This window comes from Sipha flava, unplaced genomic scaffold (assembly GCF_003268045.1).
Source record: "Sipha flava isolate LNK unplaced genomic scaffold, YSA_version1 224_pilon_pilon, whole genome shotgun sequence".
NCBI lineage: Eukaryota > Metazoa > Arthropoda > Insecta > Hemiptera > Aphididae > Sipha > Sipha flava.
Window position 1 is genome coordinate 291,797 of NW_020272857.1, and position 19,866 is coordinate 311,662.

The following is a 19,866-nucleotide window of genomic DNA, read 5'->3' on the forward strand; positions in this document are numbered from 1 at the left end:
GTTATTTCGTTGACAGAGAACTCGATTTATTTATTCTAAATTTTAAATAACTAAAACACGAATGTCATATCAATCTAGGTAAGTAGTAATTTTTTGAACAACACAATATACAAGAATGCATATTTTTTCTATTAAATAAATGTTATATATATATATATTTTATTTTTATTTTTTTTACTTAAAGAATGTTCATGCGGTACACAAATTAAATAAGGATTGTACTGTTTGCACTGGGCTGGTTGTTTTCTATAACTATTTCTTTTATTCACTCTTCACATACACGTACTTACACAATGTGTGGTCCTTATTTATAGATAAAATTATTTTTTACAGATTTTGAATGTACCACCTTAAAATTTTGTTTGATTGTATAAAATAATAATAAATTGAAAATTTGATTTAATTACTTAAACTCTAAAATTTGCCTCAAGAGGGTTGAAATTTCACTCAGCAGGGTAGATTTTTGTAAGTTCTTCATATCACAATAATTATTGCAAGTTATTAAAAAATGCCTCTAACAAATATTTTGCTCTTATGTTATTATTATTATTATTACCTATTATTTTCTAGGTATTAAGCCATCGTGGTTTTACTATCTAATCAAATTAAGTAAATTAAGTAACTAATTAAGTAATTAAATAGGTAGGTATATAGGTGTAGTAGATTACCTTTGGTGTTCCACTGTATTATAAATTTATAACAAAATAAAATTATCATTGGGATTTTTCAATTAACTATTAGCGTTTTCTCTTCCACACATTATTAAATAACACGTTATAGCGATAAAGCTTGTTTATGATTGTATGTATTTAGTTGTTACGTCGGTCGTTGATCACGATATCGCTATTGTGTTATTTTGTTCATTTTTATTGTTTTTATGTTAGTTGAATGTAGGTATTCATTTATATATTTTCCGTTTTTTTTTTTTTTTTAATTAATATTAAAGTGTTGTAATAATATGACGGACAAAATTAATTTGTGTGAAGAGATTTATTTAATTAAACATACTACACATCAGCTTTTTGGTTGTAAATTACCTTAAAATAAACAAGTTCTAAAGGTTTTATTTCATAATATGCGTGTAGTCAAATTGAGTCTACGAGATAGTGCTCGATTAGTCATAGAAGAGGTTATAATATTTTGGCAAAAAGCTCGTATTCCGAACAGAGAAGTACGTCATTGTATACCAAAATTAGAAGCGATGTACAACGAATGGCGAAATTTGCAAAGAAATGCATCCAGGCGAATTGATACACAAATAAAAAAAGAAAATATCTTTATTGATAAGTTCTAGGACCTTTTTGACATAGCACACTTTGATGCTACGAATATAATGAGTAACGAAATAGATAAACGATTTTTAAATTGTCAACGGCAAAAAGGTCGTCCAGGTATATTAATTGGAATTGATCTTACTTCAAACAAAAGTGAACAAAAAAAGTATATACGCCTTCAAGAATCAGAAAAAAGGAGAAAACGTGCTCATGATGAAATAAAAGTATTGTGTAAGTATTTAGTAATTTATTATTTTTTTTTAATTATACTAAATGTTTACGTACAATGATTTCAGATGAAACGGTCGAGTTTATATCATCAACAGAAAGTGATACCGACGATGAAACATTATATGAACCTACTGAAACCGGTCCTTCTATTAGAAAACGAGCTTTAACACAATTTCTCACTAAAAAACTCGTAGCTGTATTGGATAGATGTAAGGTTAGTGATAGAGACGTAACTTATCTACTTATGGCAACAGCTAAAGCGTTAGGTTAAAATGTCGATAGTTTAGTCATTAATCGTTCGTCAATACATAGAGAACATTCAAAAGTACGTAAAGAACCGGTTGTAAATCTTCATCAAGAGTTTCAAATTAATTTGATAATAGTTCAGTCATATACTTGGATGGAAAATTACTTTCTTCGTTAACTTCAAAAAATCTTGTAGATCGATTACCAGTAATTATTTCAAGTGGAAACCATGAACTACTCGGTGTCTCTAAGTTGTTAGTAGTAACAGGAGAAGAACAGCCTATAAACGTGTATCAATTAATTGAATAATGGGGTCTTAATAATTCAGTTATAGCTGTTTGCTGTGACACTACAGCTTCAAATACTGGTAGATTAAAAGGCGCATGCGTATTATTAGAACAACGTCTTGAAAAATATTTGTTGTACTTTCTTTGTCAACATCATACTAAATATGATGTCAACAAAGAAAGTTAGTGGTTAGTTAGTTAGTTCGTTAACTTCTTAAAAGAAGTTCATAAATTTTATGAACTTGTTTTAAGAAGTGTTTTTGAAGAGAAATTTGGTTCCACCTTTGGGCCCAACATACAACTTTTTAAAAAATTTCATGAAAACTTGAGTAAAATAGATACTGTAATATTTAATCCAGGAATAGAAAATGATGATGTAAGCCTAATATATGCCATAATTTCCAAAAACGTGTATTTGGTTTTGCTTTAACTCATTCTAAAGAAAAACAGTTTAAAGAGGATTACAGAGAGCTGTTAGAACTGTCTATAATTTTTCTTGGTGGAATTCCACATCGCGGAATATTATTTCGAGTTCCTGGAGCATTTTATCACACTCGATGGATGTCTAAAGTAATATATTGCTTGAAAATATATATTTTTAGAAAACAATTTCATATGACCAAAACACAAGAAAACGCGTGTCATGATACTTATATTTTTATTATATCCATTTATATTGAAAAATGGTTTCGTTCACATGTTGCAATTGAAGCCCCGTACCAAGATATTTTATTCATTCAGAGTCTGATTAATTATGAAAATATTAATAAAAAAATATCTAATATTGCATTGAAAAAATTTTGTAGTCATTTGTGGTATCTAAATCCTGAAGCAATGGCATTTTCATTTTTTGATTCAAATATTCCTTTGCTAATGAAAATAAAAATGGTATATTCACTTAAAATTCAAGATGAAAATGAAAATATTATTAAACATTATGTTACCCGATAAATAATTTAATATTGCTAAAAATTTCACAAATTTCTGATTTTATCAACAGTTCATCGATAACATTTTTTGAAAGGCTTAACATTGCTACAGATTTCCTTAACCAAAACCCAGAAAAATAATACAAAAATGTCAACTATCAAAAAGGTATACCTGTACTTAGTCAAGTTAAAGTTTTAAGTGATGCAGCTGAGAGGGGTGTGAAATCAATAACTGATTTCAATAACAAAATTACTAAAGACGAGGAACAAAAACAATTTTTCATGCATACAGTTTACGACTACCGGCTTAAGTATCCTGGCGCGAAACGAAGTACACTTTCAAAACAAATTTGATAATTTAATACAATTTAAAATTTTAGATTATAAGTTCTAATTTAAATAATATACTTCTAAAGTATACTTCTAAGTTCTACAATTTTTCTCCAAGATATGTATTTTTTAAATAAATTCATTGTCTGCAAATAATATGATGTACACATTTTTTATTAATTACAAAAATTGTTGAGGTATATGAAAAGAACAAAATACGGCCTCTTAAAAGAAATTTCAACCTTCTTGAGGCACGTCTTAGGGTTGTACTATCGTTATAAAATTACACAGATATTATTTTTTTATGGTTTAGTTTCAAATTAGAAAGTGGCGCAGTTTAAATATTGATCTTCAATTTTAAGAACCACACTATTATTATTAATAACACACATACTTTGTTAGCATGATGTGTCTCTATAAAATATATATTTCAACTGAAATAACTCAACGTAATACCTATCGTACTTCGATGACTTACAAATCTGTCAGTAAATTTCGCTTTACAAAAGTAAACACCATACCGCGACCATCACTATGTGCACTTGTGTTTAATTTATGTTATTTTATTTATGTCTATATTCTTTTATATTGATATCTTTTGAATATAAAATCAAAATCCATAGAAAACACATTTGACGTATTGTTCGTATACGTCGTAAATCATAGTCGACTTTGATATCGGTTCTATCAATTTATTAAATTTTATAATACGTTCAACTCATTTATGCGTACTTATTTTAGTTTTAACTCAAAAATGCATTTTTATAACTCCTAATCTCGGTAGGTCGAACATCGTTGTAATAACATCAAAATTCGATATTATTAGTTATATACTCCTAAATTCCCACATATAAACAAGACTATATTCAAATTATAAGTGTTTATAAAACGAGTTATGCATGCCCTCAGCATGTTGAAATAAAAATTACAACTCTATGTAAATTTCGATGCATGTGTACTATATTGTGTACTCTTGAGTATTTTTTATCATAAACCATTTATCATACACAAACATACATGTGTAAACCGAAAGTTATAAAAAATTGGATAGGTAATCGCAATTGTATGTAGTGTTGGAACTTAAACATCTTACTTTCGTACTACCGTTAGAAGCATACAAATCCTTATTTATCCAAGTGTCTGAAAACATACGAATTATTTGTATAGAAATCGTGCGAAAAATACTAAGTCCAGTATAAAACTCAAATCGTTTTAAATTTAATTTAATTTTTTATACCGTGGGTTTGGAGATGTATGCCCGAAGACATAAGTGAAACTCGTAGAAGCCCTCTCTCTCTCTCTCTCTCTCTCTTTCTCTCTCTCTCTCTCTTACGGCTGATGATTCAATATGGCTGTATGGGATCATTTTTTTAGGTTATGAAGAATACATTTTAAGATTTAAAAAAAAAAACCTGATTCGTTCCTTATTTAAATATAACTTGAAGTTGATGCTTCCAAATTAACATAAAATAGACACATCTAAAAAGAGAACATAAAATGTGTACTATTCATTATTAAGGAACCGTAGAAAAGAATACATTTACTAAACAATACAGTAAGTTTTTGATACCGTTTTTATGATCTGTATAAGGCTAAGGTCACAAGAGCGTTGGAAAAACGGACGTTACGATGGACATTATAACGTCCGTTCAACGTCTTTGACATCTATTATACGCTACGACGTCCGTCAACAGCACTTATTGGACGTCGTAGTATATTATTAGATTTTATTTACCCAGTCGCATGACCGCTGTTTTCTCGTCGTCGTTGAAAGCTAAGCTATCATATTTTAATAATTTAATAATTTTTTAATAATCATATTTTAAAAATAATATTTACATTTTTAAAATGAATATAGTTACTAATTACCAAAATTGAAAAATTTCCCATTTTTTGGGATGTAAGTAATGAATTGTACAAGGATAGGAATAAAAAAAATATTGAATGGATGAGTGTTGCAAATGTTGTTGTTAAAAATGACAAACTATAACAACCGATGATAGAAATTATAATATTTTATATTTATGTTCAACGCACGTTCGACGTTCGATTAACCAGAGCATATTACGTCCGTTAAAATTATATCCGTTTTTCCAACGGTCATGTGACCCTAACCTAAAATAATAGTTATAAAAACTGGAATTTCTTCATAACAAACCTGGCTAAATATTCTAATTAGGTTAAAGAAACAAAAATAACTTTGAAACTAGTAAAATTATGTATTTTTATAATATTTTATATGATCCCATAAATACTGTATGATTATAGTAACAGGCAATAATCAACATATATTTAATTAAAGTATTGAATTTAAACTGTGTTAATATATAAATTGTACATTATCCATTAAGAAAAACAAACAAGGTATTGTTGGAACGAGAGAGTATTTGTGTTTGTAAAAGTATTAGAAATGCATCACAACAATACCGCATGAATACATTCATGCAAATTAAACTGTCTAAAATAGTATTTCCCATAAGGGTGTGCTTCCAGAACTTGGAAATTATTATTTTAAAAACCATTAAAATTATATAATTAAAAACAATAGACATTTTTTTTTTCTAAAAAAGAAACAAAACTATTTCACATATTGTATTAAAATCCTAATTCTAGATGTACAACACTTAATGTGAAACGTGTACTTTAATAAGTGGGCCAAAACTTCTAATAACTAACGCTTAACCACCATGGAAAAATTTTGAGGATCACTGGTCGAAAAAATTAAATATTTTACGTTCACAGCTCCGAAATCAAAGCGGTTGGGTACAAGATTTTTCGTGCTTGAATTGATGATACAATTGTTTTTATTTTTATCGCACAGGATAAATAATATGCGCAAAATAGTTTAGAACCGTTATGATTGGTTCCAATGGTTTTCCATCAAGGTCTGATCAAAATTGGTGTATTTAAATAATTTCGTGCAGCACACTTTTCGATGCGACATACTTTTCTCCTACTCTGGGATACAATGTTTATTCCTCTCCGTAAATAACGAGCACGAATTATAAACTCATATTAGTTTCAAATTGCACACAGCTCTACTAGTAAATATATGGATTGTGTGCTCAGACGTGTGGTGCGAAGTTCTCCGCAAACAAATTATCATTCACGTGGATGCTCATCATGTTCGTAACTAGAAACACGAGTACGTGCACACACATCCATTTCTGGGACCTGTGAACGCGTGTCATATACCTATACAGCAGTGCCGCGCATCGTGATATTGAAAAGTTTTTCTATTGACACTTGAAATGATTTCTCGAAGATGAAGCTCGACGTTTTCCGACTGTAGTCGTATCTATGTGCGTTCAACCGTTAGCAGTCCTGATGCACCGAACGCGATACGCAGTTCACACGATCGGTGTAAACTTTTAAAATTGTGTTCGAAAAAATGTTAACCCGAAAATACAAAAGTAAAATAAAAATAAATATAAGAGGGATGGTGTAAAGGTGATAGGTAGATTATAATGTATTATGGGTTGATTAACTCCCTTCTTGTTTAAGGGAGGGTTCTCGGACTTACAAAGGTTTGAGATCTGATCAACGCAACTGGATAGTTTGGCAAGCCAAATAAAAAAGCACTTACTTGTTTTTAGTAGATCACACATAATAATCACTCATCATAAAAGACTCTTTCATTAATCTTACGATCTATGTGCATGCACTGATGACTTCAAATCAAAAGCCCAGGAAGAGGGTTGTGTGCTCCCGTTATACAGGGACGTATGGTGAGATGGACCTTGGACCAGTCCTTTGAAAATTTGACCTACTTACGATGTCAATGGTCTTTATTGTTCGATCTGTGTTGTCAGTGCGGGTATCGAAGGGACCGTTATTTATTTTTTAAAATGGTTTAAGATCATATGGTATATATTATTATAAAATATTTGTGCAGTATTTTGCAATCGAATGATACACATCATTACAAAAATTTACAAAGAATTTATCACAACGTGCGCTTCATGCAATTTCCCAACGGAAGGCCACTAATATGGAATTATTAAAAATTGCTGTCACGGAACTGCTCATAATATTAGTTTTCAATTTCAAATTTAAATCACATAATCCGTAACTTGTTCGTATTTTGTATATTTTGTACTACGTGCAGCATTAGTGACAAGTGGTCGTTTTAATCGATTGTATTTAAATTCGATTAATATTAATTGTATTATAATATTACGTAAAAAAATAAATAAAATAAAAATGTTCTTTTGGGATTATCATCATAATATTATTAGTACGGTATGGTTAGTGTATTCATTTTAAATGTCAATAGTCAATTATAGTTTGATGATACAATTGTATCAACTGTATACAAGTACCTATTGTCGAATTAGATGAAACCATGGCACGGCATATATGGCCAGTGGCCATGGAAAACACAAATGGTCGATTGTTGTCGACGGAAGTTAACACACTAAATTATTAGTATTATTATATTAGTAGAGAAGATGAATACAGTGAAATAACTTTTGTTCATATTTATTTATTTATAATGCAATATCTATGAAAGAGGCAAATTGTTCACATTTATTTTTAATGCTAAAATGACTTTATTTATTACAACTATGCGACGATAAATGTCCGATGAAAACGAATCAAATATAATTCTGAGATGCATGGTATTTAATACTTAATCGACGTTCAAGTATCAATACATTTTCGTAATAATAACAAAGGTTATTATTTTTTTGAATGTAGTTTAATTACTCTTCAGGGTTATTGGTAATAAAATATTCAAAATAACAGAATCTGGATTCACTGTAAGAAAAGTTATTATACTATAGAATATTAACAATATAAATACATAAAATATCCTAATAAAATAAGACCAAAATGTACATTATTATACAAAATATTTAAAAAATTTCTCTCGTTTGAATACTTTTAAATAAAACGGTATAGATATTCGCCTGAAATATATTATATAAACCTTTTGTATTTTAACAATAAAAAATAATAAAAATAATATCCATTTTTATTTTGTCTGCAAACACTAAAAGAAAAATCTAAAACGTGTATAATGGTTGTTTTTGACAAAAAAAGTAAACAAAATGAAGTATTTTGAATTCAATTTAAATGTTTTATAAAGTTGTACATAATTATTAAAAGCAAAACAACGTAGAATAAAATGACTGACTGCGAAAATCATACTAATGCGATTCCTTTTTTTGCAAATATAGTAATAATAATAATTTTAAAATATACTACATTATAATGATAAAAGGTTAGTTAAAAGTGATATGTTCAATACTTTATTACAGTATTCTTTGTCAGTGCCAAAAACAATAAAAACAAAAAGGTTATTATTATTATTTTGCGTAAATTTTTGATTATTTTCAAATAATAATGAGATAGGTTTAATGTGAAAGGTTTTGTTGGAAAAATCGTGATCATCATTAAAATAATAAAAGTATATCAATAGCAACAAAGATACGGTCCACTTAATATTAAATAAAAATATATATCATAAAAGAATTATTAACATAATATTTTTTACATTTTTGCTATGAAAAATATCGATGTTTTGTATTAATCTCGTAAATGATAAAATATATTTAATCAACTCAATAAATTTTATTTAATTTTTTTTTACCAACATATTTTAATAAATTTTTTACGATACATTTAAATTATAAAAACATGTTTTTTAACAAAATTCTAAATTAAATTAATTTAAGTTAAATAAAGATGTTATAATATAAAAAGCAAAAAATTATAGAAAAACATTGACTTTTTATTTTGAAAGATAAAATACTAATTAAATTTAGTGAACACAATAGAATTACATTTTTAAATTAAGATTTCACTTAAAACTGTAAAATATCAAAATTCATATTTTAATAATCATTGAGTAAAATTAAGATAAGATTTCATTCAAATTTAAAACACTCTAATGAATGAAGAAATAGTACAAAAGCGAATTAAATAAACATTTTTACACATAAAAAAATCCAAAACATTTTATCATTTAAAATGTAATAATACATTATTTTTTAGGAGGTTTATTCTTTTCCCGAAATTAATTATGTAAAAAATTATTACCAACGTTAAAATTTAATAATAATAGATATACAAAATTATGATTATTTATTCTTCTTAAAAAATAAACGTGTTTCCTTGATTAAAGTAAATTATTAAATTCTTAACTCAACGGAATTAAATCAAAACATCACGGGAACCATAATAAGAGATACATAAGCTTTTAATTAAATTATTTATTGTACCATATATTATTATAATCTTTTGTTATTGTTATAAAAATTTAAATAAATCATTCTATTTTAGGAGTGACATTTTGTCATTTTTCTATTGCTTAGAACAGAAATGATGATTTTGAGGGACGCTTTAATTTTATAAACTAGATAACCAACGATTAAATTATTTTACTCAACTAATTCAGTTTTTTCAGTTTTTTACAATATAGTGTACAGATGCATTATCAATCACAATCTTTCTACATGAAAGTATCTAATCATATTTTGAACAACAGTAGTTGTGGTAAGTTATAGATTTAAGAAACCTTTGGTTCTAAATAGATATATTTCTCTCAAATTTAGGATTAGAATTAAGATTCATGTTAAGAAAATAATTTTCAGATGGATTACTGATTTTGTACATAATGAAGCTATTCATTCTGTACTATACACGACATCAAACTCGTAGTCAGTATAAACATTAAAACTTTACAGAGTACTGCGAGACATTTTGAGAAACAAATCGTAAAAATTATTTTAATGAAACATTAAGTCATAAAATTTCTGTTACAGAGTTTCTAAAATACTCTAAAGTCTAAGTAATGGGCTATGTATCTCTGAATCGGAATTTCGATGAAAATTCAAAATACTACTAGAAGGTGTAAACATATATGTCATGTGCAATCTTAAACAAAGTCTAATGTTTTATATCACAAGAAGTTGTCCATTAACGAGTTGAAAAGTTTTATTTTAGTAAATTTTAATTAACTCAAACCATGAGTTTTTTTTTACTAGCTTTAAACTTTATAAATAAACCTAATTATAAAATACAAGTTATTTTTTTGGCTAAGTGATTTATCCTTTGCTATAAATGATTTTATCATTCAAATAAATAAATTTTATAAATCTTAAGAAAGTAAATTCTATTTTAATTATTTATAAATAACTTAAAAACCATTGAAATCTAGTATAAAACTAATAAATATATAGTGTTCCAATAACTATCCCAAAATATGCTTGATTAGGTATTGAAATCATATTTGAATCGGAATCGATACATTTCGTATAATAAACCATAATGTTGAGTATGAAATTCAAAAGAATAATTAATAAATTAAGCTCAATATTTATTTACATTCATAATTCATTAATTTATTATTGTTATTTTTAAATGTAAAATGAAAGAAATTATAACGAATAATTTCTGTAAAAATAACTACAGTTAATTTTAAAAATATAAATTCCCTGAAAACTTTCTTTATGCTTGTCAGATTGTAACTAAAGTTTGGGTCAATAGCCTGGTTACCTAGTTATACCTCATGTATAAAAAAAAAACATGTCGAAGAGGGAACGTTGTCATTATGAAACGATAGAGTGACTGAATCGAGGGACACAAGCATTTGATAGATTTAAAATTCCTACTCCCATGAAATAAGCAAATTAATGAAATACACTATAATAATATCTAATACATTATAAGAAATAAGTTTATTATATATTATTATATATATTATTTAATACAGTGCATGTTAAATGTTATGTCAAATTTAAATGGTATATTTCCTAGGAAATAATCAAAAATACGCGAAACTTACACACACACACACACACACACATACATACACATCGCAGCTGTCATCCATCAATTATTCAACGGAGAAAAGAAAAATCGTTTCAACTGGAATAAAGGAAGATACGTGGAAAAAAGATGGAGTGTGTCTGGGTACTTCTGCTATAATACACCGGTAGTGGTCCAATAAAAGGCAGAATTTTATTACACGGACCGATGAGCTTTTAAGAGCTTTATTACCGTACGGACTGGTAGCTTCAATAAAAAATATGACAATGAAAAACGCATCATCTATAAACTGTATCCATATTACAACGTTTCAACACGAAAAATATTTGAAAAAAATAAATAAAAAAATCAACGAAATTCCACATACCTAATGGCTCGGATGACATGATACGTTATATAAATACTCGTACAATATAAAAACTGATCACGCGAATTATTAAAGTCATTCGCATTGTTCAAACAACAATAATTGTACTTTATGCTTGACACTTTATTATTTCACATGAATTACATACATAGCACAATATGTACTGAGCTATATGGTGGAAGGAACGTTTTGAATTTAAGACGCGCCGTTTATACGGTCCACTTGGCAAACGCAATTTTCTAAAACCAAGAGTATGATTGAGTAATGTTATAATAATTACTAATACTAACTGTATGCATATAGGTAGTATTTTTCTAACGTCATGATAAACAATTATTATTCAAAATAGGAAAAGTCATCTTCTTTGATATCAGAGGTGAGAAAAATACATGTTTCATATTCGACAACACTTATACGATGGAAACCATTTTCAATAAAAAAAAAATTAATACATATTGTAAAAGCAATTAGCTATAGCTCAAAAGTTTTTTTGTCTAGCAACGTGATTATTTAATAATTCGAGATCTAGATCCAGACCAATCATTTATATTTATATATTTTTCTTTTGATGTAAATATAATGTGTCAATAAGATCCAAATCCATACGTAATGTATTTATTATGTTGTATTTCAAATAATTGTTTCACATTAACGACTTATTACATTACCAAAAGAGTTACATCAATAGTCGTTAAAAAAAAAAGTAATTGAAAGTCTAGAAATACAATTTACCATGTGACCCGTGTAAATAAAATATTTTTTACTCGACATCAAGTCTGCCTATTATTATTATCTACAAAGATCAAAGTACAACATTATTATAATTGTATGCTTGTTTTTACTCCAAAAGGAATTTTCGTAAAGAATTATTAATTAAGGACAACGAAATTTCTAAATTAAGTTAATCTTAATTTTGTATCAAGAATTGATTTTAATTTAAATATGCTTAAATCATCACATATAACATGACCAGTCTAAATCGAAACGAGAAAATAAATTCATACACGGTTTCAATAATTCTAATGATTAAAATTTCAAGAAGTTAAATTATAGTTTGCGATAATATATTTAGTATGATTGATGATTAAATACAAGTTTAAATTACTGAAAATAAATACATAATGTAAAAATATAACACTATGTAAAAAAGTTAATTCAAAAAATTGTAATCGTTATAATTTTATACAGTTCAACCCGAAATTGATTTAAATTAAAAATTCTTTAGCTACTTTTTTAATAATTTCTAAATTAAAATATAAATAGTTCGCAAAAATAAAAAATAAATTATTGAAATAATATATTTAGTGTACCATCCAGGAAGATATAACTCCACGCCATAAATCTATGTTTCATGATATGTCTATATATTGTTAAGATTGAATAAATTAAAGGCTGAAATGTTTAAAACTGTCAAGCAAGATTGATTTGTAAACTTTGTGGAATTTCTTTGGATAAATTCAAAAGCCTATAGAGCTTTAATGGTGTGTACATCAATAATATGGTCTGTGAACAAAAGATCGATGCTACGCGTGGTTATTTCTAAATCCCCGAACAAAGGTTATACATTTCGAATTGTATCCAACAACAATAATATAATCCATTGGAAGCTGATTTCGGTATATCGGCATTTCCAATCAAAATGTGATTTTAGGTCGAACAAATACAAAATAATATTGAAGTACCTACATTTAATAGGTATACCTATTACAGATGTAAATGACAGATAATTAAGTCGAAATTTCACTATTATTAATATTAAACAAGATCTTTCAAAATTACACTTTCAACATCAAATCAAAAAAAAAAAAAAAAAGAAAAAGATGACATGGCACGAGCGGTCATAATTTGTACTTCTCTCGAACGCTTCTATTTATTAACTCCATAACACATAAACTACCTAACTTAACAATTTCATAAGCCTTAGAAATCCATTTAAGGACTAAAACTTAATAGTAATAATCCAATGTATTGCGACGAAAATAAATGAAAACATTTTGAATACTTTTAAAATAATATATATAAGAAAATTTAACGTATCTGTATTTATACTCATATATTAACATTGTGAATCTTTATATAAGAGAAAGAACTTGTTGTAATAACCGAATTTTATTTGGTACTCATTAACTAGTTTAATATAAATCGAACAATTCCAATTCCAATTGTATTGTACATTTTTTTTTTTCATAAAATACCTATTTGATTACATTTAAATTCGATAAGTTGCATGTTTATTTTTTTTTTTTTTTTTTTTTTTTTTTTTACTATGGTCTCTTGTCTTTAACACTTATACGATATCGCCATCAATGAACCATATCTTCAATGATATTCATGTATTATTGAATAGCAACTTTCGTGTCTTTACATGAAACCGTTCCCAGTGTAAATAAGATTTGAAAATACAAACTTTGAACCAACTGTCTGTAAAAATGTCTAAATAAACTTTATCAAATGTTTTCGTTTAAAACTTCATTTACAGACCTCGATTCTTCGATAACTTGTTTATCAACAAATAATTCAATGTTCCCATAATCCTCTACTTGGACTATATATAATTATATCCGAGTATATTGATATTGGTCAAAGAATCCTTATACTTTTACGGAAACAGAATTGTTGAAAAACCATCAGCTACACCTCTTATATTATTATATTTTTATATTATCCATGAGGATCTAGATTTTTCTTTATGGAGTAGGAGTTAATAAAAATAATGAATAGGTACCATGATGGAAAAAATTAGAATCTTATTTCAAAATTCAGTTTTACACACTTTTTATCTAGGCTACAATACGATTGCGCGCGGTCCTTATCAATGGTACCTTTTTAGGTGTACGATTACGCGTGCTAAATTATTTTTGCTTCTAAGCAACGTTGTTAAATATACAAATTATAGGAGCATGGTAAATATCCGATTAGATTCCGATTGTGGTGATCCGTACGTTATTTATTACTTAATATCACCGATACCAGACAAACTTTCCAACACTAAGAAGTAGATTAATTTTATTTTAGATCGTATTTTTATCTTTATTATAAATTCCCTCACGTGTACGAATATGCCTAAACTATGATCTCGCATTGTATGTCTATACGTATTTACTGAAATGTCAGTTGTGTTTGTGTTCGTGTTCGTGTTTTAGCTGTCAACGTATAATTTTCGCATTATTAAAATTTTATAATTAATTTTTTAAATGGAAAATAAAATTTTCATAATAAGTTCAGGAAGGGGGAGTGATTTGTTAGTGGTGAAGAATCACAAATTTTGACACATCAGATAGCAGTCAGATGGAAATAACAGATGGAGGTGCTGTAAAAAACAGTGTACTTGTACAGTCTTAATGACAAGTGACAATAAAATAATGATAGAAATTGCTGGTGAGCATAACCACCTTGTAGATTCTACTCAAAAAATCGAAAACCAAGTTCTAAGGGAAAACTGTAAACGTAAAACTACAAGTTCCATAGCTACCCGGCCAATAAAAATAATTAGAAGTCAACTTATAAATAGCATGAGTACTGAGTTAGAATATAATGATATAAAATCAGTTAGAAAGGCTATGTATATTCAACGAAGAAAAAACTTTCCTCCTTACCCTTCATCTTTAGAAAATGCCATTACGCAACTGAATGAATTACAAAATGAAGATTTTTTAATGTTTAGAGGGAAAAAATTTATACATTTACCCGATTATTGCACTTTTATTTGCTTAACAGCTGAAGAGAATCTTCAATGTTTGACAAGTTGCACAGATATATTTTCGGAAGGAACATTTGACTATGTTCCAAAATTTTTTTTGCAATTATACACCATTCATGGCTATAAAAACGGTGTTTACGTACCTTTGGTATACTTTTTTTTTAAAGGATAAATTTAAAAACACATACATAAATTTATGGAAATATTTAATTAATATATATGAAAAGCAATCACTACTTTTTAAAATTGAAATATTACACATTGATATTGAAATTGGTGCTATTCAAGCAACAAAAGAAGTTTTTCCGGATGTCAAAATTAAAACATGCCGTTTTCACTTAGGACAAGTGGTAGCGCAAAGTAAGTTGAATCAGTATGAATATTTTTAGAAATAATTAATCAAAATCAATTTTCAGATTAATGGCAATACAAAGCTAAGAATGGCATACAACGACCAAAAGAACGATTTACAATTATGGCTTAAATCATTTTTTGGACTTTCTTTCATCGCTCTAAATGATGTGGAGAATGCTTTTGTAGAGCTTATAAGTACGTGTCCAAATATTACAGATGGACAACTATTTTCTGACTATGTTTTGGAGACGTATGTTGAACCTGGTTGTTTATTTCCACCTATTTTATAGGCTGAAACGCCATCACTAAATCCTAGGTATATATTTACTAATAAGCCAAAAAAAAAATATTGTTCACTATATTCATAAATTTTCAGAACTATAAACGGAACTGAAAGTTTCCATAGAACGTATAACGCCCAGTTTACTAGTACTCATCCTCCGACATCTGGACATCTGTTGTTATAAGTACGCTTATGGAAACTTAGGCAGAAACCGTCACTAAATTATCAACCATTTCCAAAGGAAAAATCAAGCCAAAATCAAAGGAAGAACTAAAGATAATCGAATTTGTGAGTAAACAATACGAAGAATATCTAAAAAATAAAACACCAGAAAACTTAGTTAAATATTTAGCCATAATTGAAAATAGGTATCAGAGCTTTAAAATTTAAATTTTTTTCGATATCTATTCGAATATTTTATATTATTTTATTACAACGATTTTTTTATTGAATTAGACTGAGTGTGAATATAAAACATCTGCTATTTTTGTAACTATTTGTACTATTTGTAACTTTTTGTACTATTTAACCTAAACACATATAATTTAATACATACATTTTAACATACAATACACATACAATTTAACCTAACAACATATACGACAAATAACAAATTTTTTATAATTTTTTTAATAATAATAATTATTTTAAATTTTAATAGTAAGTTGGCAACGTTGCATCCAATTTCACGCTCAATCGTACGCTTTAGAATAGTCAAAAACGTGTTCTTTGTTATTCCGGAACCGCGCACAATCGTATGCCCAACAAGGTAAAACGCGCGCAATCGTATTCCACCGTTTATCTACAATCAAATGACTAAACACAAATGGTTATACCTAAACTTATTTATTCCTCTTATTTTCTTTTATAAGGAATATTAAACACAAAATATCAGATTAATTTTTAATTTCTTAAAACCAGTTCTAAATAAATTATAGTTACATATTTATGGTTTTTACAAGTATCAAACCCAATACATTAATATTCCATCAATAACACAATATTAACCAACGTAAACAACAAGGATATATTACTGGCATTAGCCGAATTTCATCCCGGGCTACTGAAAATTTCTGAATTCCGTCCCGGCACTACAGAATAAAAGGCCCGCATGAGATAATTATTTCGGGCCTTTTGCAAGATTAATTTTATATGGCTTTTATATTTTACATATTTTATATTACTGTTATTGTACAGCTGTACTTACAATTATTCATTATAAATACAGTGTGTAAACGCTAATAGGATTCACTCAATATTTTTGCGTAAAGCAATGCAATTTAAATTCTGTCCTTTTAGATGGACTTTATACTTGATATATGGTCTCTGAACTTAAATTTGTTTATTACACTCAGGCGTGCAAAGTGCAACTTTTTTTTTTTCTTAAATGGCAACCCCCACTTTTGAGTGTAATTTTTTTTATTAATTTTAGTGATTCGATAAACTTTATATGTCCAAAATGTATTGAATTACTGCAATTTAACGAAAAGTTTTAGATATTCAATAATGACCGATGACATAATTAATAAAAGTAGCTGATATGAAATGGAAAATTCGAAGTTTTATGATAATAATCAATACACATGGTATCCATGGTAAATGCGTCTCGGCGATAATGACCCCATAAATTACTTATCAATTTGATAACATTGTATTTATAGATAGGGAATTATTCATTAATGGAAGTTTCCATCTATGTATTATATTGATTTATACCACATTCACTACAAGAATGCCAATGGTCGATGTCGGCATTTTTCGTTGAGTGCAGTCAGTTGTTCTTCAGCAGTTCACGCATGTATGCATCGATTATTATTCAGCAGTTTTGAAGACACTTTTTTATTTATCTGTTTTTTCATTATTCCAATATGGTAGGTATTCCATATGAAACGGTGGTTGATGAAAAAGGCAATCCTTTTATAATCGTAGAAGGTGCAAAATTTCGTTGACAGAAACCGTTAGAAAATAATGTGGTTAGGTGGGTGTGCAGTACTCATAAAACCTGTAAATGTTTTTTTGAAAATTGATGAAACGGGCCCAGGTTTAAGTGATCCTTTTTTGATTCATAGCTATGAAAAAGACAATAGGCAAAAATCTACAAAAAGCAAAAAATCCAATAAAACGAAAAACAGTTGACAATCCCTCTGTCTAACTTTCAAAACTTCTCCAGACGGAGTTACAAAAATCCGATTCCCCTAATCTCACTATTCAAGATGTTACATTGATTAGGAAAAACATTGGACGCGCTAGACCTACTAACTTATTGAAACTACCAAATACTTTTTTAGAATTTCATAATACACTGAACGACATGAAATTACAGACAAACGAAAATGAGTCTTGTTTACTTCATAACGATGTTGATAACAATATTGTATGTTTTTCAACTAAGAAAAATATAAAACAAATTTGAATGAATGTTTAACAGTCACGGCCGATGGAACATTATACAGCTGTCCAAACCCTTATCTGTAAGTTTTTGCAATCCATGGGCTATCTAATAATATTTTTACATCTTTGATGTTCTTGCTGTTTCCAAATAAGTTAAAAATATCTTATGATCGGGCGTTTTTTTATTTCTTAGAAAAATGTAAATTTTTGAATTTAAATATTGCTCCCGGTAGTATACGTGTTGACTTCGAACCGACAATTCGTATTGCAATTAAGACTATTTTTCCTTACATTTCGGTAATTGGTTGTCATTTTTATCTGGGCCAAAGCTAGTGGAGTAAAATACAGATTTCGGGATTATGCATAGAATTCCGCAAATATGATTCACAATTAAGTATTATTCTAAGATCGTTTCTTGGGTTGCCACTTTTACCTCCTAATGCAGTTAGTGATTCTATGTATTCGATTTTCTTTCGATTAAACCAAATCATGGCAGGTAACAAAGTTCTGTGACTATTTGCTGGACACATATATTTCAGAGGATGCTCTATTTCCTTCTGTTTGGACAGACTATTCATCTTCTATATCCAGTGGCGTAACTACAGGATGGCAAGGCATGGCAATACCCCGGGGCCCTAGACTTGGGGAACCCCGGAAGGGCCCTTGACCCTCGTAAATACAATTTGTATTATTCAAAAATTATATAACAAATATTTGAATTTTATTTTAAAATTGACGAGACAGGTACTGTTATCGAGACAGAAAAAAGTACAACTAAACAGCCAAAACATACCTATCATATTATATTATTTAAAAACAGATGATGTTTATATTAATATCGTGATGGGTGTATAGAATCCTGAATCTATAATTATTATGCGATAAAAATGACGATTGTTGTAGGTACCACTCGCACAACATACACAATACGCATAAATTAACCACTAATCACTAACTGTAATCGTACGATAATATAGTTATTATTATCGTGATATTAATATAAACATCGTCTGTTTTTCGATTTTTCCATCTACATTCTACACAGCATTTTACATTCGACTGTCGAATTGTCGAGGCTACTGACATAGAACAAGTAATTTGCAATAATTGTTATACCGTATGTTTAAAAAGATTGGAAACACTTTAATTTTTGCTTAAAAATGTATTGTTTATAGTTTATTTTTAATTTATTATTTTCGATATATTGTATTATTTTTGTTTAAATAATTACGAAAATTATATAAATAATAACAATATAACTGTCGACTATACCTAATCATGGAAGAGGAAGATGAAATCAAAATGTTAAGCAGTACGCGTGGAGCAGCCAAAAAACGAAAACAAAAAAAAAAAATTGAAAAATCTAAAGCAAAACTTCCTAAAATTACTAGTTTCTAAAAAGTTACTAATAAAGAAATTGTTGAGAAAATTGGCCCAGAAATTTCTACTAATTTAAGGCACAAAGTTACAAATTTAGATGACCATCCAACTGAAAGTGTCAATGAAAAACCACTAATGGATAATATTGACAATAATGAACCAATAATTTTTAATACAAATGTCAATTTAATAAATACTGAAAATGTGAATATTGCGAATGAATAAGAAAGCTTTGAAATAGATTTACTAAAACCACAATTACTGATTTTAGAGAATACAGATATAGGTAGTTTTCAAAGAAAAACTTTAACAGATCAT

General features: G+C 27.9%; 2 protein-coding genes and 1 pseudogene across 6 annotated transcripts in view; 2 read left to right on the top strand and 1 right to left on the bottom strand.

Moving 5' to 3' along the window:
* Positions 1 to 19,866, bottom strand: part of LOC112683369 (tachykinin-like peptides receptor 99D) — a 108,246-nt gene that overhangs the window by 38,282 nt on the left and 50,098 nt on the right. The gene's annotated exons all lie outside the window — the stretch shown is intronic.
* On the top strand, positions 1,037 to 1,803 carry LOC112683371. Its single transcript, XM_025554380.1, has 2 exons — positions 1,037 to 1,505; positions 1,571 to 1,803. The coding sequence occupies exons 1-2, from the start codon at positions 1,334 to 1,336 to the stop codon at positions 1,774 to 1,776; spliced, it is 378 nt and encodes a 125-aa protein (XP_025410165.1). The 5' UTR covers positions 1,037 to 1,333; the 3' UTR covers positions 1,777 to 1,803.
* LOC112683345 lies at positions 15,581 to 16,167 on the top strand (annotated as a pseudogene).